The sequence below is a fragment of the Camelus ferus genome, chromosome 12 (assembly GCF_009834535.1).
Source record: "Camelus ferus isolate YT-003-E chromosome 12, BCGSAC_Cfer_1.0, whole genome shotgun sequence".
Lineage (NCBI taxonomy): Eukaryota > Metazoa > Chordata > Mammalia > Artiodactyla > Camelidae > Camelus > Camelus ferus.
In genome coordinates, this window is record NC_045707.1 from 61,430,034 (window position 1) to 61,448,539 (window position 18,506).

The window sequence follows — 18,506 nt, forward strand, 5'->3', positions numbered from 1 at the left end:
TGGGAGTAACTGTCCTTATCCTAAAATTCTTTGTAAAACTAGAAATGCAGTTATAGAGGCAGTTCAAAGTCTACCCATTCCTTTCACCAGTCCCCAAACGCCCGCCTGTTTATCTCAAAGAGCTTGTAAACCAAAGTCCTTTTTGGAGGAACTTACATTCCTTCTCTCTTTTTCAAGATAAAAATATTCTGTAAACTTAAAGAAAGTAAGTCTTATCAGAAAGAGAACAAAAAGGTGAAAGGTAATTTGAAACTTAGGCAGATGAAAAAAATCTTTTAAGTGCTTCTCCACAGATATTAGTGAAAGGCTTTAGCCATTGAGCAGGTAACCTTAGCTTGTTCCATCGACTAGAAAAACAGATTCATCTCCTTTTATAATCAGCCAGCTTTACATTTTTGTACCTGTGTCATGGCTGAAATTTTAAAACGAGACAATAAAGTCATTGCATCTGTCTGTAAGTTCATGTGTGTTTATATCTACATAGTAGATGTGTGATACGTATCTACCTCTGGGCGGTATTGCTAAGATAAATTTATAAAATAGCTCTATTTAATTGGCTTAAAACAAACAAGCACTTATATGAATTAAAATATAACAGAAACTAACACAAATGCTTTTCAAGTTCATGTGATCTAGGATTACATTGTGTTTTTACAGCTATATGTTGTAAGTGTTTCAGAAATTATCTGAAATTCCTGAAAATCTGAAATGTCCTGGTGTAGTATTATCAGTCACAATTTCAGTTATTACCTGTTGGGCTGTATGCATCCTGCAGGACTGCAAGCCCCGTACTTGCCCAGCTTCGAGACAGAAGAAAGAGCCCGGAGTCAGTGACAGAGACATCACTTGGTTTCACAGGCAGGCGAATCTTACATGGCTGAAGGAAGGTCCTGGAGCGACACCCCACTGTTATGTGGCAGACAGAGACGAGACTTGGCAGCAGTCTTTATCACTGAGCTGAGTGGAGAGGGAGGTTACCACTTATATAGGAAATTGACATCAGGTTGGCTCATTGGTTACCAGGGAAACCAGCAGAGGCGTACCTCCCTTAATGAGATAATAAGCTATTCTAGTGGAGATGTTCTGATCGAAAGATTAGAACAGTTACCAGCTGGGGCTGGGGCAAGTATGTAGGCATTTACTAATTAGGCTCTGTGATGAAGAGGGAAGGTCAGTCATGGGAGTCAGGATGTAGGTGAAGCAGGGACTGGTCAAGCAGGGGATGTACAGAGAGAAAGAACAGCCATCGTGGGTGGCCAAATCATATACTATCATAAAAATATTATCTGTCACAGAAATAACCAAATTTCCTCAAAAATTCCATTCGATGCATTCTCATCAGCTCTTTAGTAATGGGCATTTTTAAAAAGCTTTGTCATTTACAGAGAGTTTCTGTTTTGCTCAGATGCCTTTGCAAAAGGTTTTCTGCAAAAATATTTTATCTTCAGAGATATTCATGGAAAAGACTTTTGACAAGTGCAGGTTTTTGATAACTTCAAGATCATCAAACTGAGCTGGTTAAAAAATTCCCAAAACTAATGGAAAAACTAGATGCAAGCAGAACAAATATTAATTACATGGGACTGAATAAACTGAGGAGGATGATTATACATTTTATGACTTTTTATTTTCAATATTGCCAGTTCTTTTATGTTCCGCTTTTACAGATTTAAGGAAACTTCTTCTCTCAAGCTAAACAATCCTTTTCTGATACCAATTATCCTAAGATAATTGTGATGGCTACATATAAAAAAAATCATCGTAAATTCAAACAGGATAAATGTACTTTCTAATTCAATCAACATGCAGAAATGAATAAACATTAATAGATGAATGCTTGTGTTTACTAAGTGGGTACATAACATTGACTAATGCTGCTAGACTTGGTCATTCATGAGTTAAACTTGTTAGGCACCTAAATATAACCTGAGCATTTATAGGTAGGGATACAAGATACAAATGGTCAAAGAGATAAAGCAGCCAATAAAATCTTAGTGCACCGAGACTTATCCAGTGTTTACACTATTTAACTAGCCACACATTTTAGCTTAGGTGACGTCTCACTTCTGAGAAGGAAATTATTTTGAACTTGCTCAACCCTAAGGAAATAGCGGTTTCAGTAGCAATTTTGCGGTTTCCTTTGAATTCTTTTTTTCTGTCTTCTTTCTGCAGTTTCATAGCTAAAGCATCTTCTAAAGTATGTTTTCTTAGCTACAGTTCCAGGGCAAATATATTATGCTTTTATTACAGGCCTTATAGTATTATTAAATTATACATAGGTATATCTTTAATATAAATAAAATTTAAGAAATGAAAATGTTTTTAAAAGCTTTAATTCATTAGCATTGCTGTGAGTAGAATACTGTCCTTTGTCTTTGACCCAGAGGTCTTGTATTTTTGTTTAGAATCCTTGCAATTGTGGTTGACTAACTTGTTGACTTGCAAGCAAGATTCAGTCTCAGATCTTTCACAATTTTTGACGTGAAGTCATTTCAAATTCTTTTTGTTATTCTCATGTTGGTTCTCGAAGTGGTTCTTCAAGAATTTACCCATTCTGTCTAAATTGTTCAATCTCTTGACAAAAAGTTACTCACTGTATTTACTTATCATTCTTTTAATTTCTCTAAGACTTCTCTAGTAGCATCCTTTGTTTTATTCTTGATATTGCAATTTTTGTTTTCTCTCTCTCTCTCTCTTTGTTTTTTCTGTCAACTTTGCTCATTGTAGGTAAGCTCAGCCAGGATTTCATGGGGCTGTTTGTTGCAAGGAGGATTAAAAGCTTTGGCCAAAGTCAGTAAGAAAGGCTGAACCAGGAAGAGAGAAAGAGCTAGTCAGATAAGAAACCAAACAGGAAACTTTTCCGTGGGGGGGTATCTGCGGTCATCTGATACCTAGAATCAAAGCTGGCAAAGGCAATTGCACACATGAACAAGTCAGTTGGTACTAAGAGTCTGTCTGTGAGGACGACATCTGTCACTGATGAGACTATAACTTAACAACTTCAGAAGGTCACACTTTGATTTAAAACAGAAAGAACAAGAAAAATAGAATGAAAATATCTACTATCTGTTATTTAAAATAAGATGCCAGCTACTTGGGTAGAGCTGCTAAGATATGCTGATACTAAATCACTAATCAACATGATTGATGCTCATAAGTTTACCCAGGCAGTTAGGCCGGGGAATGCAGTCCATTAACACTGCTGTTTCGTCTTGAGTTTTACTGTCTTGAGGTTGTTCTTGAAGGAAGGGAAGGTTTAGTTGCACAAAACCTCATCTATAGTGGCTTAACTACAATGGGCTATACTTTTTCTAAAATAATAAGAAATCCAGAGGTGAGGAGTCCAGGGCAGGTGCAGCACCAACAATGATGTCACTGTTTCCAGCTCTTCCTCTCTTTCTGCTTCATCATCCTTAGTGTGTGGCTTTTCCACTCATGCTTCTTATCTCACGGTCACAAGACAGCTGCCCCATCTAAATTTCACATCTACACTCCAGGTATGAAGAAGAAGGTAGGAAGGGATGGTGCCGATATCAGACCGGGGAGACAAAGGAGATAGCTAGTTTCTGATTTGTGCAGGAGGAGGAAAAAGAAAGGCTACCTCAGGAGAAGTTATTCAGAGAGATATCAGCATCCCCAGCCAAGGCACCTTTTGGGCTGCACCCTGCAGGCCTGCAAGCCTTGTACTACATGCCCAGCCTCAAGACCAAAGGGCCCAAAGTCTGACAGGGACGTCAGTGGTTTATTTGGATAGGGGATCTTACACATCCTTGGAGGCAAAGATCGGAGTTGGGCTGTTAGAATGCCTTGGGCTGTTGGAAGCGGGAAGAGGCAAGGAAGCTTCACCTCCTCTAGGCTTCAATGGGAAGATGGCCCAACCTATATCTTGATTTTGGACTTCTGGCCTCCAGAAGTATAAAAGAATAAATTTTTTTTGTTTTAAGCCACCAAGTTTGTGGTACTTTTTAAAAAATTATTTATTATTGTATTATTTATTTTACTTTGGTGGGGGGCGTTAATTAGGTTTATTTATTTTTAGAGGAGGTACTGGGGATTGAATCCAGGACCTCATGCACACGAAGTATGTACTCTTCCACTGAGCTATACTCCCACCCCTGTGGTACTTTGTTAAAGTAGCCATAATCCAGCATCTGTCTCAGATTTGGAGGATCTTAATTCCTGAGTGTCAGAGCTCGAGAGGGCAACGATAAAATAGAACCTACTGAGAGGAAGGTTTCCTTGGGTGTCATCCTGGGAGGGTAGCAACATAAGTGTTATTAAATCTCTATAAACAAATCAAAAGTAGAAATAGTAAAGAAGGAATTAAACCCAATGTACTAAGATTTTAGAATAGGACAAAGTTTTAAAATTATTATATTTACAAAAATACTATTTTTTCTTGCTTTTAAATTACATAAATAGTTCAACAGAATACCTTATACTAAAGCTGCAATTATAATCTATTTTTTAAGGAGAGGCAATTGTTTACTACATGTTTAATAAAATTCATGTTCATAATTTTGTTTATTTGAATATAAATAATAAGTTTAGCATTACAATAGGTAAATAGTAATTTTTATGCAAAAGTCCTTTGATAGTAAATAACCTCTTAATTGAGATCATTAATTTTATTTAAGTCTTAATAATTATCCTAATGATTATGTGTAAATGACAAAACTGTTAAGCTGGAGTCAAATACATACATATGCTTATGTTACTGTTGTAATATAAGAATGTATTATGACGGCAGGAGGAGAGGAAAAAGCAAGGAATATGAGGGAGAAGCTCTCAAGGAAGAAATAGAAAAAATCGTGGAAGAAAAAGCTAAGAGGCAGAGCAAAAACTAGTGTCCTACAGAGGAAAGCAAGTAAGAAATGAGTGACAGTACATAAATAAGTAGAATAAATATGGAGCTAATATCCTGAATTGGAAAACCACAATAAGAAGTGTCCATTTTCACTTATTTAAAATATAAATCTCATACAATCACAATGATTAAAAATCCCAATTAAAGATACTAATGGGATTTGTCTGTAACGTGAAAAAATAATCCCAGTAAGAATAGAAAAAAAAATTGAAGAAAGAAAAATAAGGAGAGATTTCTTTAAGAGAGATGAGAAAATGTACTAGATTACTATAACAATAATAATAAGAATCTTACCGGTGTAAAAATGATGAAACTGGCCTCGGGCTCTTCTTATGCATTCTAGTCCTCTTACTCCACTCTAGCAGGAATATTAAATTTGATTAATCATAGTCCATTGCACTGGCTTGGCCATGTTATTTGGAATGGAGCAGTCAAAGGAAAAAAAAAGTCCCAATAAACATGGGTGTGATTTCGTCTCTATTTTTGCGCCATACTTAGGGACATCTCCTTCTGGAGTTGTAACATTTCTATCTTTACTCATACAGGATAGACCTGGGATAGACATCTGCTAAATTCTTTGGCTTCTGTTTCCTCTGGTAATTGGCAGGTAGGTATGGCTTTCAGTTCTATTCAATGGTGAATCCTGAGATCCAGGGATAGGTATTGGGGTGGGAGAGTGCACAGGTCATAGTTGGACAGAGCTTAATCAAGCTCCCTATGGTTCTTTAGTGGGGACAAAGTCCTTGCTAACAGTAAAGTGTTACTTTGCCTTCCTTAAGTCTCATGTAGTGAGGGAGTATGTGTCTGGGAGAGGGAGAGGAGCGAGGCGGATGTGATATTCCTAGTTCAAGAGACCTAGGTTAACAGCATCTCAGCTGTATTAGGGTTCTCCAGAGAAACAGAACCAATAGGAGATATAGAGGTAAACAGAAAGGAGTCTATTATGAGGGAGAGGCTGACACGATTACAGAGGTTGAGGAGTCTTATGATTTGCCATCTGCAAGCTGCAGGCCCAGGACAGCTGGTGCTGCAGTCTTAGTTCAAGCCCGAAGGCCTGAGAACCAGGGTAGCCAATGGTGTAAGTCCCCATCTGAGTCTGAAGGCCTGAGAACCAGGAGTGCTGATGTCTGAGGGCGGAGGAAGATGGATGCCCAGCTTAAGCAGAAAGAGTGAATTTGCCCTTCGTCCACCTTTTCGTTCTATTAGCGCCCTCAGCAAATTGGATAATGCTCACCCACATTGGTGAGGGGGTCTTCTATACTGGCTCTGCTGATTCAAATGCTGATATCTTCTGGATGTACCCTCACGGACACACCCAGAAAGAATGTTTTACCTGCTCTCTGGGCATCTCCTAGCCCAGTCAGGTTGACACATAAAATTAACCATCACCTCGGCATAATCCATTTCTTACCACTAACCTAACTAGACAGATCAATGGAATAAAATTAAAAATTTTAAACTAAATGCAAATGTTTATAAGATTTAATATATGGCAGCATTTACCAAACTATACTCTCTTGAAAACAGACCAGATATGTGAGAAAGCGCTAGATGGTAAGAAGGGTGGAAAACTACTCTTCATATTTTCCACGTGCCCTAGAGATCCCGCATTCAAATACAGCCTATCAAAGGCTCTGAGAATTCTTGTAGTATATAGGAAAGAGATCGATTTAACTTTAATTCAACATTTTCAAGTGCAAATCAAAATTGTATTTGGCCAAAATTGCAATGGGATTTTTTTTGTCCTAGTATATGCCCAAACATACCTGGGGATTAACTAATGATTCAAAAAGTGATTTCAAGACAACTGGCTATCAGTTTGGGAAAAACTGTAGGGGCACGTTGCTGCAATTAACTGTGGGGACTCTGGTGTTTCTGGTTTCTGCGTACAGAACATTTCCCCATCCACTAGCTCTTTATAGCCATGGTTGGCTGTCCGTGTTGGTGACATGCTCTTCCACGTATTGGAATGGGCACAGATCCTAGATTGAGCCAGAGTCTTGCCTGGTCTTTGTCTGCATTCTCTGGGTATGGCCATTTGCTCAGGAATGAGATCATGATCCAGGCTAAGCCCATCAGAGTACTTCCTGAGTTTTGGGATGGAGCTGGTAAGGCAAATTTTTTTCCCCTTCTTTGTAAGATATAAGAACACAGGCCTAGGGTTACTGACTGCCATCTTTCCTGCTACACAGAAAAATTTTAAACAGCACCCTAGACAAGTACAAAGGCAAGTGACAAACTGGGGACAGATACTGCAACCCATATGATATAGCATGGTGTACTGATTCTTTCACACTCTCTCAAGCCCTTAGCTGAGTCCAGGGTAAACAGAAAACCAAAAGGGTGTCACGGTATCATCTCTGTCCCCTTCATGATCCCCAAGTTTTCCCTGCAGAGATTTACCCATATTGAATAGGGAGTCTTTATGTGTCATTTCCATTGGCTGCCACTCTGCACAACTGCTATAGTAACCATATAAATGGACTGACAGATAAACAAGGCCCAAACCCTTGGGAACATCAGACAGTTTTTACTCATGTAAAAGACACAAAAGAATGTCAGGACATACGGCAGAGGGCAGCAATATTCTCCAGGACCAAGAGGGCACAGACTTCCTAGTACTAAACCTCACTAGCAGAGGTATGGTGGCAGAGATTAAAGTATAAATGAATGAAGGATTGGAGGCATATGCTGGGATATTCCTGCACATAATGCGGTACAAACACGTGCTGGAGACTGCCTTACCAGGGCCAGGAGCATCTCAACAGTTTCAGTTTTACAATGCAGAATAGAATACGCGTACTTTAAGAAATTAATCAAATGCTTCTCCATCACACCCAGACCGTCTGTGCTAAAATATCCTGGCGAAAGTACCTTCCTGAACTCAGTGCCATGGAAACAGAACAAGGGTAGTTTTCCCAGACATCTCTGGGATTCACACTAAAATCCCTTGAGCTAGCTGAAGGAGACAACCTGTAACTTGTGTAATAAAAATAAGTATTCTAAGCTATGAAGTGGTACACAAATGCAAGATAATAATAATAATAAATAAAATCACTGAAGAGAATCAGCCCTTTTCTGTACCTAAGGCTTTATTTCAGGAGGCTGGGTTACTTCAAGAGGCTGACTTTACGGAAATTTTATGTGTGTACACACACACACACACACAGCAGAGCTCTTGAGAAAAACAAAATAAAGCAGGTGAAAACAAACAAACAAGCAGAAACTACCAAATACAAGAGAACAGTTCATGGCTTTTTTGTATAATTCTCATCTTGTCCCATTTAAGAACAGGCTTTCAGTATGACATACTTAATAAACATAGAGTTAGTTCCATCTGAGGTATTTTGCTTATGTTAGGTACTTTTATTCAGTTCACTTATTAGTACTACAAGCAGTAAGTTAATTTATATTATTAGCTTATGAACTTTTACTATACATATTGAATAACTGCAAGTAAATAACTATTTTATTTTATTTTATCAAATAAATTTGGAAGCAGCCAGACTGCTCAATCACAACTAATTAAACTTTTGACATTTATTAGCCCTTGGTGGTAACAAATTATATGGCCCAGTAAAGAATTACAGCGAGACTTTAATTAAATATTGAACATGAAGTAGAAATAATAAATTTGTCTCCTAGCAGCATGTACAAATAACTCTTAAACCATTCCAGACATATACTACAGAGACAGAGAATGGTATTAGATGCCTTGATAGCACGTGGAGAAAACCACCACCACCAACACCACTACCAATAACAGTTATGATAGGAATGATGAGAACAAGACCAAAAGTTATCAAATGCTTGTCCTGAACTTGGAACGGTCCTGAGCACCTTACATGTATAATCTTATTTAATACTCGAGAGACTTTTTAACCCACTTAAGAAAATTTTAAAGCACGTAGACAGAAACATAGTTAGAACATGGAAATTTCCTCCTTTATCAGGATAGCATTGTGCGATCTTAAGATTAATTAGACTGGCCAAATCTTTTCTTCAGTATTTCTTTCATCGTATCTTTATTTGTTCTTAGTGTCTAAGAACTTGCCTTACAGTACTTATTATAAATATATGGTTTTTGTTTGTTTCTTTATTTTTTTAATTTAAATTCATTGAATAAATATGGGAAAAAGAAAGGAATAAAAGTTTTTGCAATAGTGGTTTGTGTGTATTCTTTCTCGTTAAAACTCCATGTTGGTTTTTTTTTTTCCCATTTGTTTTTTGGGGGATATTTTTTGCCTTTTTTTTGTATTACATTTTTGTCTTGTGCTAGTGGTAAATCTTACCCCTCCTCATTCTCTTCCTCCCCTACTTTCCCTTCCTCCTCTTCCCTGTCCCCTTCTCCCTCCTCCCCCTCCACTCCTTCTTCCTCCTCCTCTCCCTCCTCCTCTCCCTCCTCCTCCTCGTCCTCCTCCTCTATCGTTTCCTGCCCCTTTGCTGGCCCAGTTACCTCAGGGGCAGACACCATCTCTTCTTCCAATAATATATTTGGAAAATGAGACTGTATTATCAAAACAATTGTGGCACATAGTGAAAAGCACAGAATTCTCAGTAGGAAAACAAATATGCACAGTGGATCACATATAGTTGGCCGGGGCACTTCCCATCTTGGATACCAAAATCGGTAATCTGTAAATAAACAAGCAATTGGAAGCTGCATTTCACAAAAAGTAGCTAAATTGTTCAAGAAATAAAGGACAACAATACATACATATGGCTTGGTCACGATCTGCATTACCTAGAAAGAAAAAAAAGTTCATAAAGAATTATATAAAATTTCTTCTTTCTCTAGAATAAAAGATACTTTTCCCCAACAATAATAACATCATACTCCTAGTGCTTGGGCACCATGCCCTCATCTTTGATGTGCCCCCCCCAACCAGTAGCCAGTTGTAAAGCACAATATATTTTATTTTAGTAAAAGTCAGCCTGGTCCGCTGGAAAGAGCATAGAAGTGTGGGGGTGAAGAGACGAGGATTCTAGTACTGATTCTGTCTCTAAACCGTCCTGTCAATTAAAATAAGCCACTTCACTTGTGCCATCTAAAGATTGTTCCAGCTTCAACATTCGAGGATCCTATAACATCTTATTTTTTAATTTCTCTTTTCCTCCTTCCCCAAGATCACTCCAAATTAATCTTCTGAATCTACTCACTATTCTCATTCAATTATTATCTTCAGAAGCTTTTAGTTGCTCTTCATTTCCTGGATAGCAAGGTTAACCGCAGAGCCTGGTATTCATTGTTTTTTGCTATCTAGCCCAATGCTATCATAATGCTTTTCAGGAAACAGATTTCCTTTACTCTGCTCACCGGGGCAGAGAAGGTCAAACAATCATTCCCAGATTCCACTAGGAAGGCGAGTGGGAGGATAAATGAGGTCTCACATGTGGAGAGCCCAAAGTCCACCAGGGCCTTGTCTTGCAATGATACTACCCTTAGAGGAAAACCTAGAAATCATTCTTCAGGCACCTTGGAGATGAACTGACCTTCTGTTGAGTCTTTCAGGTTATTTTAATCCTCTTGTGCTTGGTATTATTTATTACCTCATATTTTATGAAATCATTTCTATTTTCAAGCTCCTTAGAAAAAATCTTTTACCACGTAGTCTGTATTTTCTCTAATTCATTCTGTGTATTGATTGCTTAGTAAGAGTAATGATGTAATTAGTATGTTTGTTCTTTGACTTTTCAGTTCGCATCACTAATTTTCATTGACTACGTTCTTCCTTTACTTTTGCGCTTGATTAAATATTTAAATACATCCAAATTTACTTACATCTCTATTGTTTGATTTATCTGCCTTAAATAATATCTTTTGCCCCTGGCTATAAAAGTTGAAGAAATTAAGCACATTTTTCTACCTCTGTCTTCTCCTCCCAAGTTTCATTAATTACACCATTTGTATATGCCAGAATTTATTACATGTACATTTAGTTTTGTAATTACAACCTTCAGGTTTGCTTTAGTCTTTATCTATCAGTTAAAATTCAATGCTTAGGGGTAGTTCTTTCAGTGCAGCTTTTTGCTTTTCCATTCATCATTTTGGTGAAAGTCATTCAGTCTTGAGGAAGTGCTCAAGACTACCATATACCACAAGTTACTGCATGTTCCCACAATGTTTGTTGGTTTGCTTATATGTGAAGAATAAATTTGGCTGCATATAAATCCTTGGTTGTCATTTCTTGCATTAAGGACAACATAGGCATCACTCCACCATCTCTTAGCATTGACTGTTATTGTAGAGAAGCTTGAGTCCAGCCTGAACTTTTCCCCTCTGTGCAGACTGTCAAATGCCAACGTGGCATTATGACCACATCCGTGTAATGTCCATTTTGTATTGGAGAGACCATTATTCTTCAGAGGTAGTTGTTAGCCAGAGACCTCAATGGATGTGAGATTCACAGTGGTTTCTTGGTAGAATGGGAAACTGTCCGCTTTGCTGCTGAACAATGAGAGAGTTGGCAGAAGACTTCTCAAAGACTCTTGAGAATAGCAGCAATTTCCTGGAAAATTTTTGAGACCCACCTATTCCTGTCTAAGAGGTCTTCAGTGTCTGCTTCCCTGAACTTTTGACTATGCCTTCTCTGCTCTTTCGTGGCAACTTCTCTGATCTTTGCTACCACAGAGTTTACAACCTTCATGTAAGCTATATTTCCTACTCTAAACACTGTATTCTCAGAATATTTAGAGTGGCTGTTTTTCTGACTCAACTCAGACTGTTGAACTCTCTAATAAATGATTTTACATTTTTGCTTGGATGCTTAAAGGATTCTTTCTTTTCTTCTAACTTATAAGCAATGTCTAAATGGTGACTATTTTGTGTCACTTCTCCCTGGCACACCGTATACACTTCTTTTTTCTTTTTAAGGTTGTTTTTATTTTATTTTATTTTATTTTACTTTAATTGAAGTATAATTGGCATAAAACCTATTGGTTTCAGTTGTACAACATAATGATTCAATATTTGTATGCTTTGTGACATGATCACCACAGTAAGTCTAATTTACATCTGTCACCATACATAGTTACAATTTTTTTTTCTTGTGATGAGAACTTTCAGGATTTACCCTCCTAGCAACTTTCAAATATGCAACACAGTAGTATTAATTATAGTCACCATGCTGTACATTACATCCCATGACTTATTTTATAACTGAAAGTGGAAGTTTTGACTTCTTCACCCATTTCACCCACCCTCCAACCCTCACCTCTAGCAACCACCAATCTGTTTTCTGGATCTGGAGCTTGGTTCTTTTGTTTGTTTTTTATTCTACATACAGATGAGATCATACAGTACTTGTCTTTCTCTGTCTGACTTATTTCATTTAACATAATGCCCTTAAGGTCCATCCATGTTGTCATAAATGGCAAGATTTCCTTCTTTTTCATGGTTCAATAAGATTGTACTGTATGTATATATATATATATATATATATATACCACATTTTCTTTATCCATTCATCCATCAGTGGACACTTACGTTGTTTCCATATCTTAGAAATTGTAAATAATGCTGCAATAAACATGGGGGTGCATACATCTTTTCAAGTTAGTGTTTTCATCTTCTTTGGATAAATACCAGGAAGTGGAATTGCTGGATCATATGGTAGTTGTATTTTTAAATATTTGAGGAACTTCCAGACTAATTTCTATAGTGGCTGTATCAATTTACATTCCAGTGTGTGCACATTCTAGAATTTCTATTCCTGAAGTTCTAATTATTTTTTTAAGTGTCTATCTATCTATAGCTTTATTTTCTGTTCTATTATTTTGGTTCTGTTTTTCAGGGCCTCTAATTATTCACATATTGAATTTATCAGTGCATGTTTATAATTTTCTCTTTAATCTTTTAAATTCCTTGCTTGCAGTTCTCAGTCATGACCTCCATATCCCTTACTGTATTTTCCAGCATTCTTGGTTCCTTGTCTGTTTTCAGTGTGATATTCACTTATGTAATTGTTTTGCCTTTTTTTCCCCACGTTTTTTGTATGCCCTACCAGTGTTTTTATCTTCTGTTATTTTGCCATGCCTTCCTTGACTTTTGTGTCTTTGCTTTGTTCTCTTGTTTTAAGTTGCTTTATGGTATATCTGTTCTCATTTTCTATCTATTCCATGGTACTATATTCTGGTGATTGATGGCAGTATTATTTTGCCATTTTTGGTTTGTTTTTTCTCTTTTTCTTGGGTCTTTTTTGTATAGATGATATACCAGTCTTTTTTCGGTATCATCTGCTTTCTATACTGTGTAACAAATTACCACAAAGTTATGACAACACACATTTATTATCTCACAGTTTCTGTGGTCAGGAGTCCAGGCATGGCTTGGCTTGGTTTTCTGCTTCCAGGTCTCACTAAAAAAACCAAAACCCAAGACAACTCACTGGAAGGACTCATTACCAAAGTAGAGATGACAAGGGACAGAGTTTGTGAACTCAAAGATGAGAGGTCAACAAAAATGATACGATCTGAGTGACTGAAGATTAAAAAAAATGAAGAGAGTCTCAGGGAAACTGTGGGACAACAAAAAGTCTAACACTCACGTCATCAGAGTCCCAGTCAGAGAAGAGAAAGAATGTGTTGCTGGAAAAAAATAAATAGGAAGATAATGGCTGAAAACTTCTCAAGTTTGGAAAAAGATACAGACCTATGGATTCAAGAAGCTAAATATACTTCAAGCAGAACAAACCCAGTGAAATTCATGCTCAGACACATTATAGTCAAACTGCTGAGAATTAAATACAAAAAAATACAATAAAATTTTGAAAGAGGTCAGAAGAGAATAACAAGAAAGAGTTAAATGACTGTGGGTTTCTCATCAGAAACTATAGATGCCAGAAGAGGCTGCTACAATATTTTCAAAGTGCTAAAAGGAAAGGACTGTCAAGAAAATAATTCTATATCCAGAAAAAATAACCTTCAGAAATGAAAAGGAAATAAAAACATTTTTGAATGAAGATTTGTAGCCAACAAACCTGCTCTAAAAGAATTGCTAAAATAAATTCTTCACATACAGCGTAAATGATACCAGAAGAAAACTTGAACTATCAGGAATGAAGGGAGAGCCACAAATGGTTAAAAAAAAAAAAAAATAGACTATCTGGATAAATATAATAGACTACTCTTCTCCTCTTGAGTTATTTAAAATATATTTGAGAGTTGAAAACAAAAAGTATAACACTGATGGCATTTTCAGTGTATGTAGATTTAATATGTAAAATAACTATGGGGGAAGATAAAGAGATCTGTACCATGGTAAAGTTTCCAAATTCCAACTGAAGTGGTAAAATATTGATTCTAAATAGACTGTGAAAAGTACATATGTTGTTATCCCTAGGACAACAAGTGAAAAAATTTTTATAAAGAGATACAAAGAAACCATAATAGACAAATTAAATGAAACAATGAAAAGGGTTTAACGTAAAAGAAGGCATAAAAAGGGAAACAGCAATTAAAAAAAAAAAAAGGAAAAAAAAAATCCAGAAAACAAATCAAATGGTAGACCTTATTTCAAACACATTTAATAATTAATAATTTTACTAAATGTAAGTGGTCTAAATATATCAATTAAAACAGAGATTGTCAGAATAGATTTAAAAAACATGATCCAACCACATGCTGTCTATAAAAAAAATGGGTTGTTCAAACATAAATTAACAGAAAGCTGAAGTGCCTATATTTATATAGACAAAATAGACTTCAGTGTAAAAAAAATTGCCAGGGATAAAGAGGGACATTACTTATTTTTTTCCTTCCAGTTTTATTGAGATATAATTGGTATTGCAATGCAATATAAGTTTAAAGTGTACAGCATAATGATTTGACTTATACACATCATGAAATCACCACAAGAAGTTTAGTGAATATCCATCACCTCATATAGACACAAAATAAAAGAAAAAGAAAAAGATATTTTTTTCTTGTGATGAGAACTCTTAGGATTTAGTCTCTTAATAACTTTCAGATATAACTTACAGCAGTGTTAATTATATTTACCATGTTGTACATTACATCCCTAGTACTTATTTATCTTACAACCACAAGTTAGTTCCTTTTGACTACCTTCATCCAATGCCCAAGAGAAACACTACGTATAGATAAAATGGTCAAGTCGCCAAGAGCAAGTATAAAATTCTAATTGTATATGCACCGAATAACAGAGTTCCAACACACATGAAAAAACCTGACAGAACTAAAAGGGAAAAATAGTGAAATCTACAATTATAGCCAGAAACTTCAACATCCTTCTCTCAAAAATTGATAGAATATCTAGACAGAAAATCATTAGGGATGTAGAAGGACAACCCCATCAACCAACAGAATCGAATTGACATGTATGGAACACTATACCCCAAAATAGCAGAATCACATTCTTTTTAAAGCACCCATAGAATATATACCAAAGTAGAACATATCTTAGGCCAAAAACAAACCTAAAAAACTTAAAAGAACTGAAATCCATATGCAGTATGTTCTCTGACTAAAATGGGATCAAACTAGAAATCAGAAACAGAAAAGATAACCAAAAAGTTTTAAACCACTTACAATAGTTCCAAAAAAAAAAAAAAAAAAAAAAAACTTAAGAGATAACTCTAACAAAACATATACCGAATATATAGTCTGAAAACCACAAAACATTGGTAAAAGAACTCAAAATGTGCCTCCCCAAAATGGAAAAACAAACTGTGTTTATGGATTGGCAGACTCGGTATAGTCAATATCCATTCAGATTTATCTATAGCTTTAATACAATTTTTATCAAAATCCCAGAAAGGCTTTTTATAGACATAGACAAGCTTATTTTAAAACTTACATGGAAAGGCTAGGCACTAGAATAGCTACAACTATATTTTAAAAGTAAAGTAGGAGAATCACTCTACCTGATATTAAGGGTCTTTTATATAGCCACAGTAACCAAAACAGTGTGGACTGGTGAAGGGACAGACACATAAATCAATGGAACAGAATAGAGAACCCAGAATAGACCCACACAAATACGCTCAACTGACTTTTGACAAAAGTGCAAAAGCAATTCAGTGGTGAAAAGATAGTCTTTTCTACAAGTGGTGGTAGAATAGTTGGTCTTCTACATGTAGTCAATCAATCAATCAATCAATCAAATAACTTCAACATAAATCTCACATCTTATTCAAAAGTTAACTTAAAATAGATCATAGATCTAAGTGTAAAACTATAAAACATTTAGAAGAAAATCTAGGAGAAAATCTTCAAACTCAGGTTAGGTGAAGAGTTCTTAGGCACAAAAACAAAAGAACAATCCATAAAAGAAAAAAAAATTGATAAGTTGGATTTGATTGTAATTTAAAACTTTGCTTCATGAAAGTCACTGTTAAGAGAATGAAAAGACAAGCTACAGGCTGGGAGAAAATATTTTCAAATCACTTATCAATCAAAGAATTTACACCTATGATGTATAAAAAACTCTCAAAACTCAAAATAAAGAGTTCAACTCAAAAATGGGCAAAGGATTTGAACAGACACTTCACCAAAGAGGACATAATGAGAGCAAATAGCATGAGAAAAGATGTTCCACATCAGTAGCCATTAGGAGAATGCAAATTAAGAGCAAGATGAGATACCACCATACATCAATCAGAAAGACTAAAATAAAAATGGCAACAATACCAAGTGCTCATGAGAAAACAAAGCAAACGCATTGCTGGTGGGAATGAGAAATGGTACAACCATTGTGGAAACAAATTTGGCATTTATGTACAATGTTCAACACATGTTTGCCATAAGATCCAGCAGTCTCATTTCTGAGTATTTACCCTAGAGAAGGAAAAACATCCACACAAATGTTTATAGGATCTCTGTTCACAATTGCCCAAAACTGGAAAGAGCTCAGATGTCTTTCAATGAGTGAATGGATCAATAGACTGTGGTACATCTTTGTAATGGAATACTACTCAGCAAGGAAAGAATGAACTATCAATATATACAATAACTTGGATGAATCGCAAAGGATCATGTGAACAAAAGAAGCCAGTCTTCAAAGGTTACAAACTACATGATTCCATTCAAATGACTTTCTCAGAAAGACAAAACAAAAATGGTGAAAACAGCTTGGAGCTTGCCAGAATTAGCAGTGGAAGGAAAGTGTGGCTATCCTTATAAAGGGATAACACAAGGGAGTGTTTTTCTGGTGTGATCGAACTGTTTTGTATCTGGAGTGGTGAGATAACTTGAATCTATATATATATATTAAAACTCATAGAACTTTAAATAAAAACATTTTAAAATAATAGTTTTTTACTTTATAATATAATTTCTTATTTTAATTGCCTATCTTCTTAGACTGTAAGTTCAAAGAGGAAATAATGCTCTCTCCTTTTCATTTTATCCCCCTGTGGGGTGCAATATCTGCACACATTTACTACTAAATAAATATTTGTTGATTAGTGAAATGAAAGAGTTTTTATTGGCATTTTAATGGAGAACCAGGAGAAGATTTGTTGGAACCTACTGGTTAGATGCTATTTTAAACTGGAGGTTCCTCAACCATATCTTTTGACAGGGTGATATTGCCCTAGGTTTTTCTATTTCTTCATTTTATATTCACTTTCAACCCCTAGAAATCTGGTTGCTACCCTAACTATTCCTCTGAAACCTCTTTCAGTTCCCTAGTGATCTTCATATTATCAATTCAGTCAGCATATTTTAACGAAACGGTACCATAAGGTACCCTCTTCTTGTTCCTTTCCTGCTGTTTCCTCCATTCTCTTTCAGTATTTCTCACTGGGTTTTTTTTCCCATCTTAGGATTCTATTCTTGGTGTACTACTCTTCTCTCCTTGTACTTGAGCGTGTTTTAACTGAGCGAGTTCTTTCTTTTTCCACATTTTTAGTCTTATCTATATGTTAATGATTCTGAGATACAGCCCTGATTGGTAGCTTAAATTTACTAGTTTTATCTCTCAGATGGTAAACAGGGATTTAAAGCTAATAATGATCAAAGCTGAACCCACTGTTTTCCATAGCTTCCTTTCTTCACATAATTCATATCTCAATAACTTGCTCCATTAGCCACCCAAACCACAAACCTGATATTTATATTAGATTCTTCTTTTTTCTAATTACCATATCAAGTTAGTCTCCAAGACTTGCTAATTTTACTCCATAAACACTAATCAAATTTGTCTCTTTATTTATCTTACAAATATCCCAAAATGAGCCTAATCTCTCCTCTGAACTGTAACAGAAAACTTCAAACTGATTTGCTTTCCTTAGATTTTGTACTTTTTTTTTGAAACTTTAAAAAAATGTAAAAAAAATTTTAACTTACAAAAAAGTTGCAATACAGTACAAATAACTTTTATTTTGAACTGTTTTAATGCAAGTTGCCAATATGACACCTCATTATCCCAGGGTACTTAATATTTCTTACAAACAAGGACGTTCTTCTGTGTAACCATAATCCAACCATCAAAAGCATGACATTAACATTGCTTCTACCATCTAGTCTGTAGAACTCAGTTTTTGCCACTTGTGCCAACAGTGTCCTTTACAGCAGAAAACTCATGTTCAGAATCACGTATTACATTAGGTTTTCATGTCTATTTTCATTGGTCTGGGACAGTTCTTCATTCTCAATTTGACATTCAGGATCCTGACAT

General features: G+C 35.9%; 1 protein-coding gene across 5 annotated transcripts in view; it reads right to left on the reverse strand.

Moving 5' to 3' along the window:
* Window positions 1-768: 768 nt before the first annotated feature.
* GLIPR1L2 (GLIPR1 like 2) overlaps window positions 769-18,506 on the reverse strand; it is a 41,646-nt gene continuing 23,908 nt past the window's right edge. Inside the window, exons 5-8 of one of the 5 annotated variants that reach the window (XM_032493751.1) lie at window positions 9,585-9,611; window positions 9,324-9,502; window positions 5,162-5,225; window positions 769-957 (exon numbers count right to left, since the gene is read on the reverse strand). In XM_032493751.1, coding sequence (XP_032349642.1) covers window positions 950-957; window positions 5,162-5,225; window positions 9,324-9,502; window positions 9,585-9,611 — 278 coding nt within the window. In that variant the 3' untranslated portion in view covers window positions 769-949. Of the gene's footprint in view, window positions 958-4,613; window positions 9,503-9,584; window positions 9,612-18,506 lie in introns of those variants that run through there. The other 4 variants (XR_004324812.1, XM_032493749.1, XM_014564698.2 and 1 more) reach the window with 4 other exon arrangements.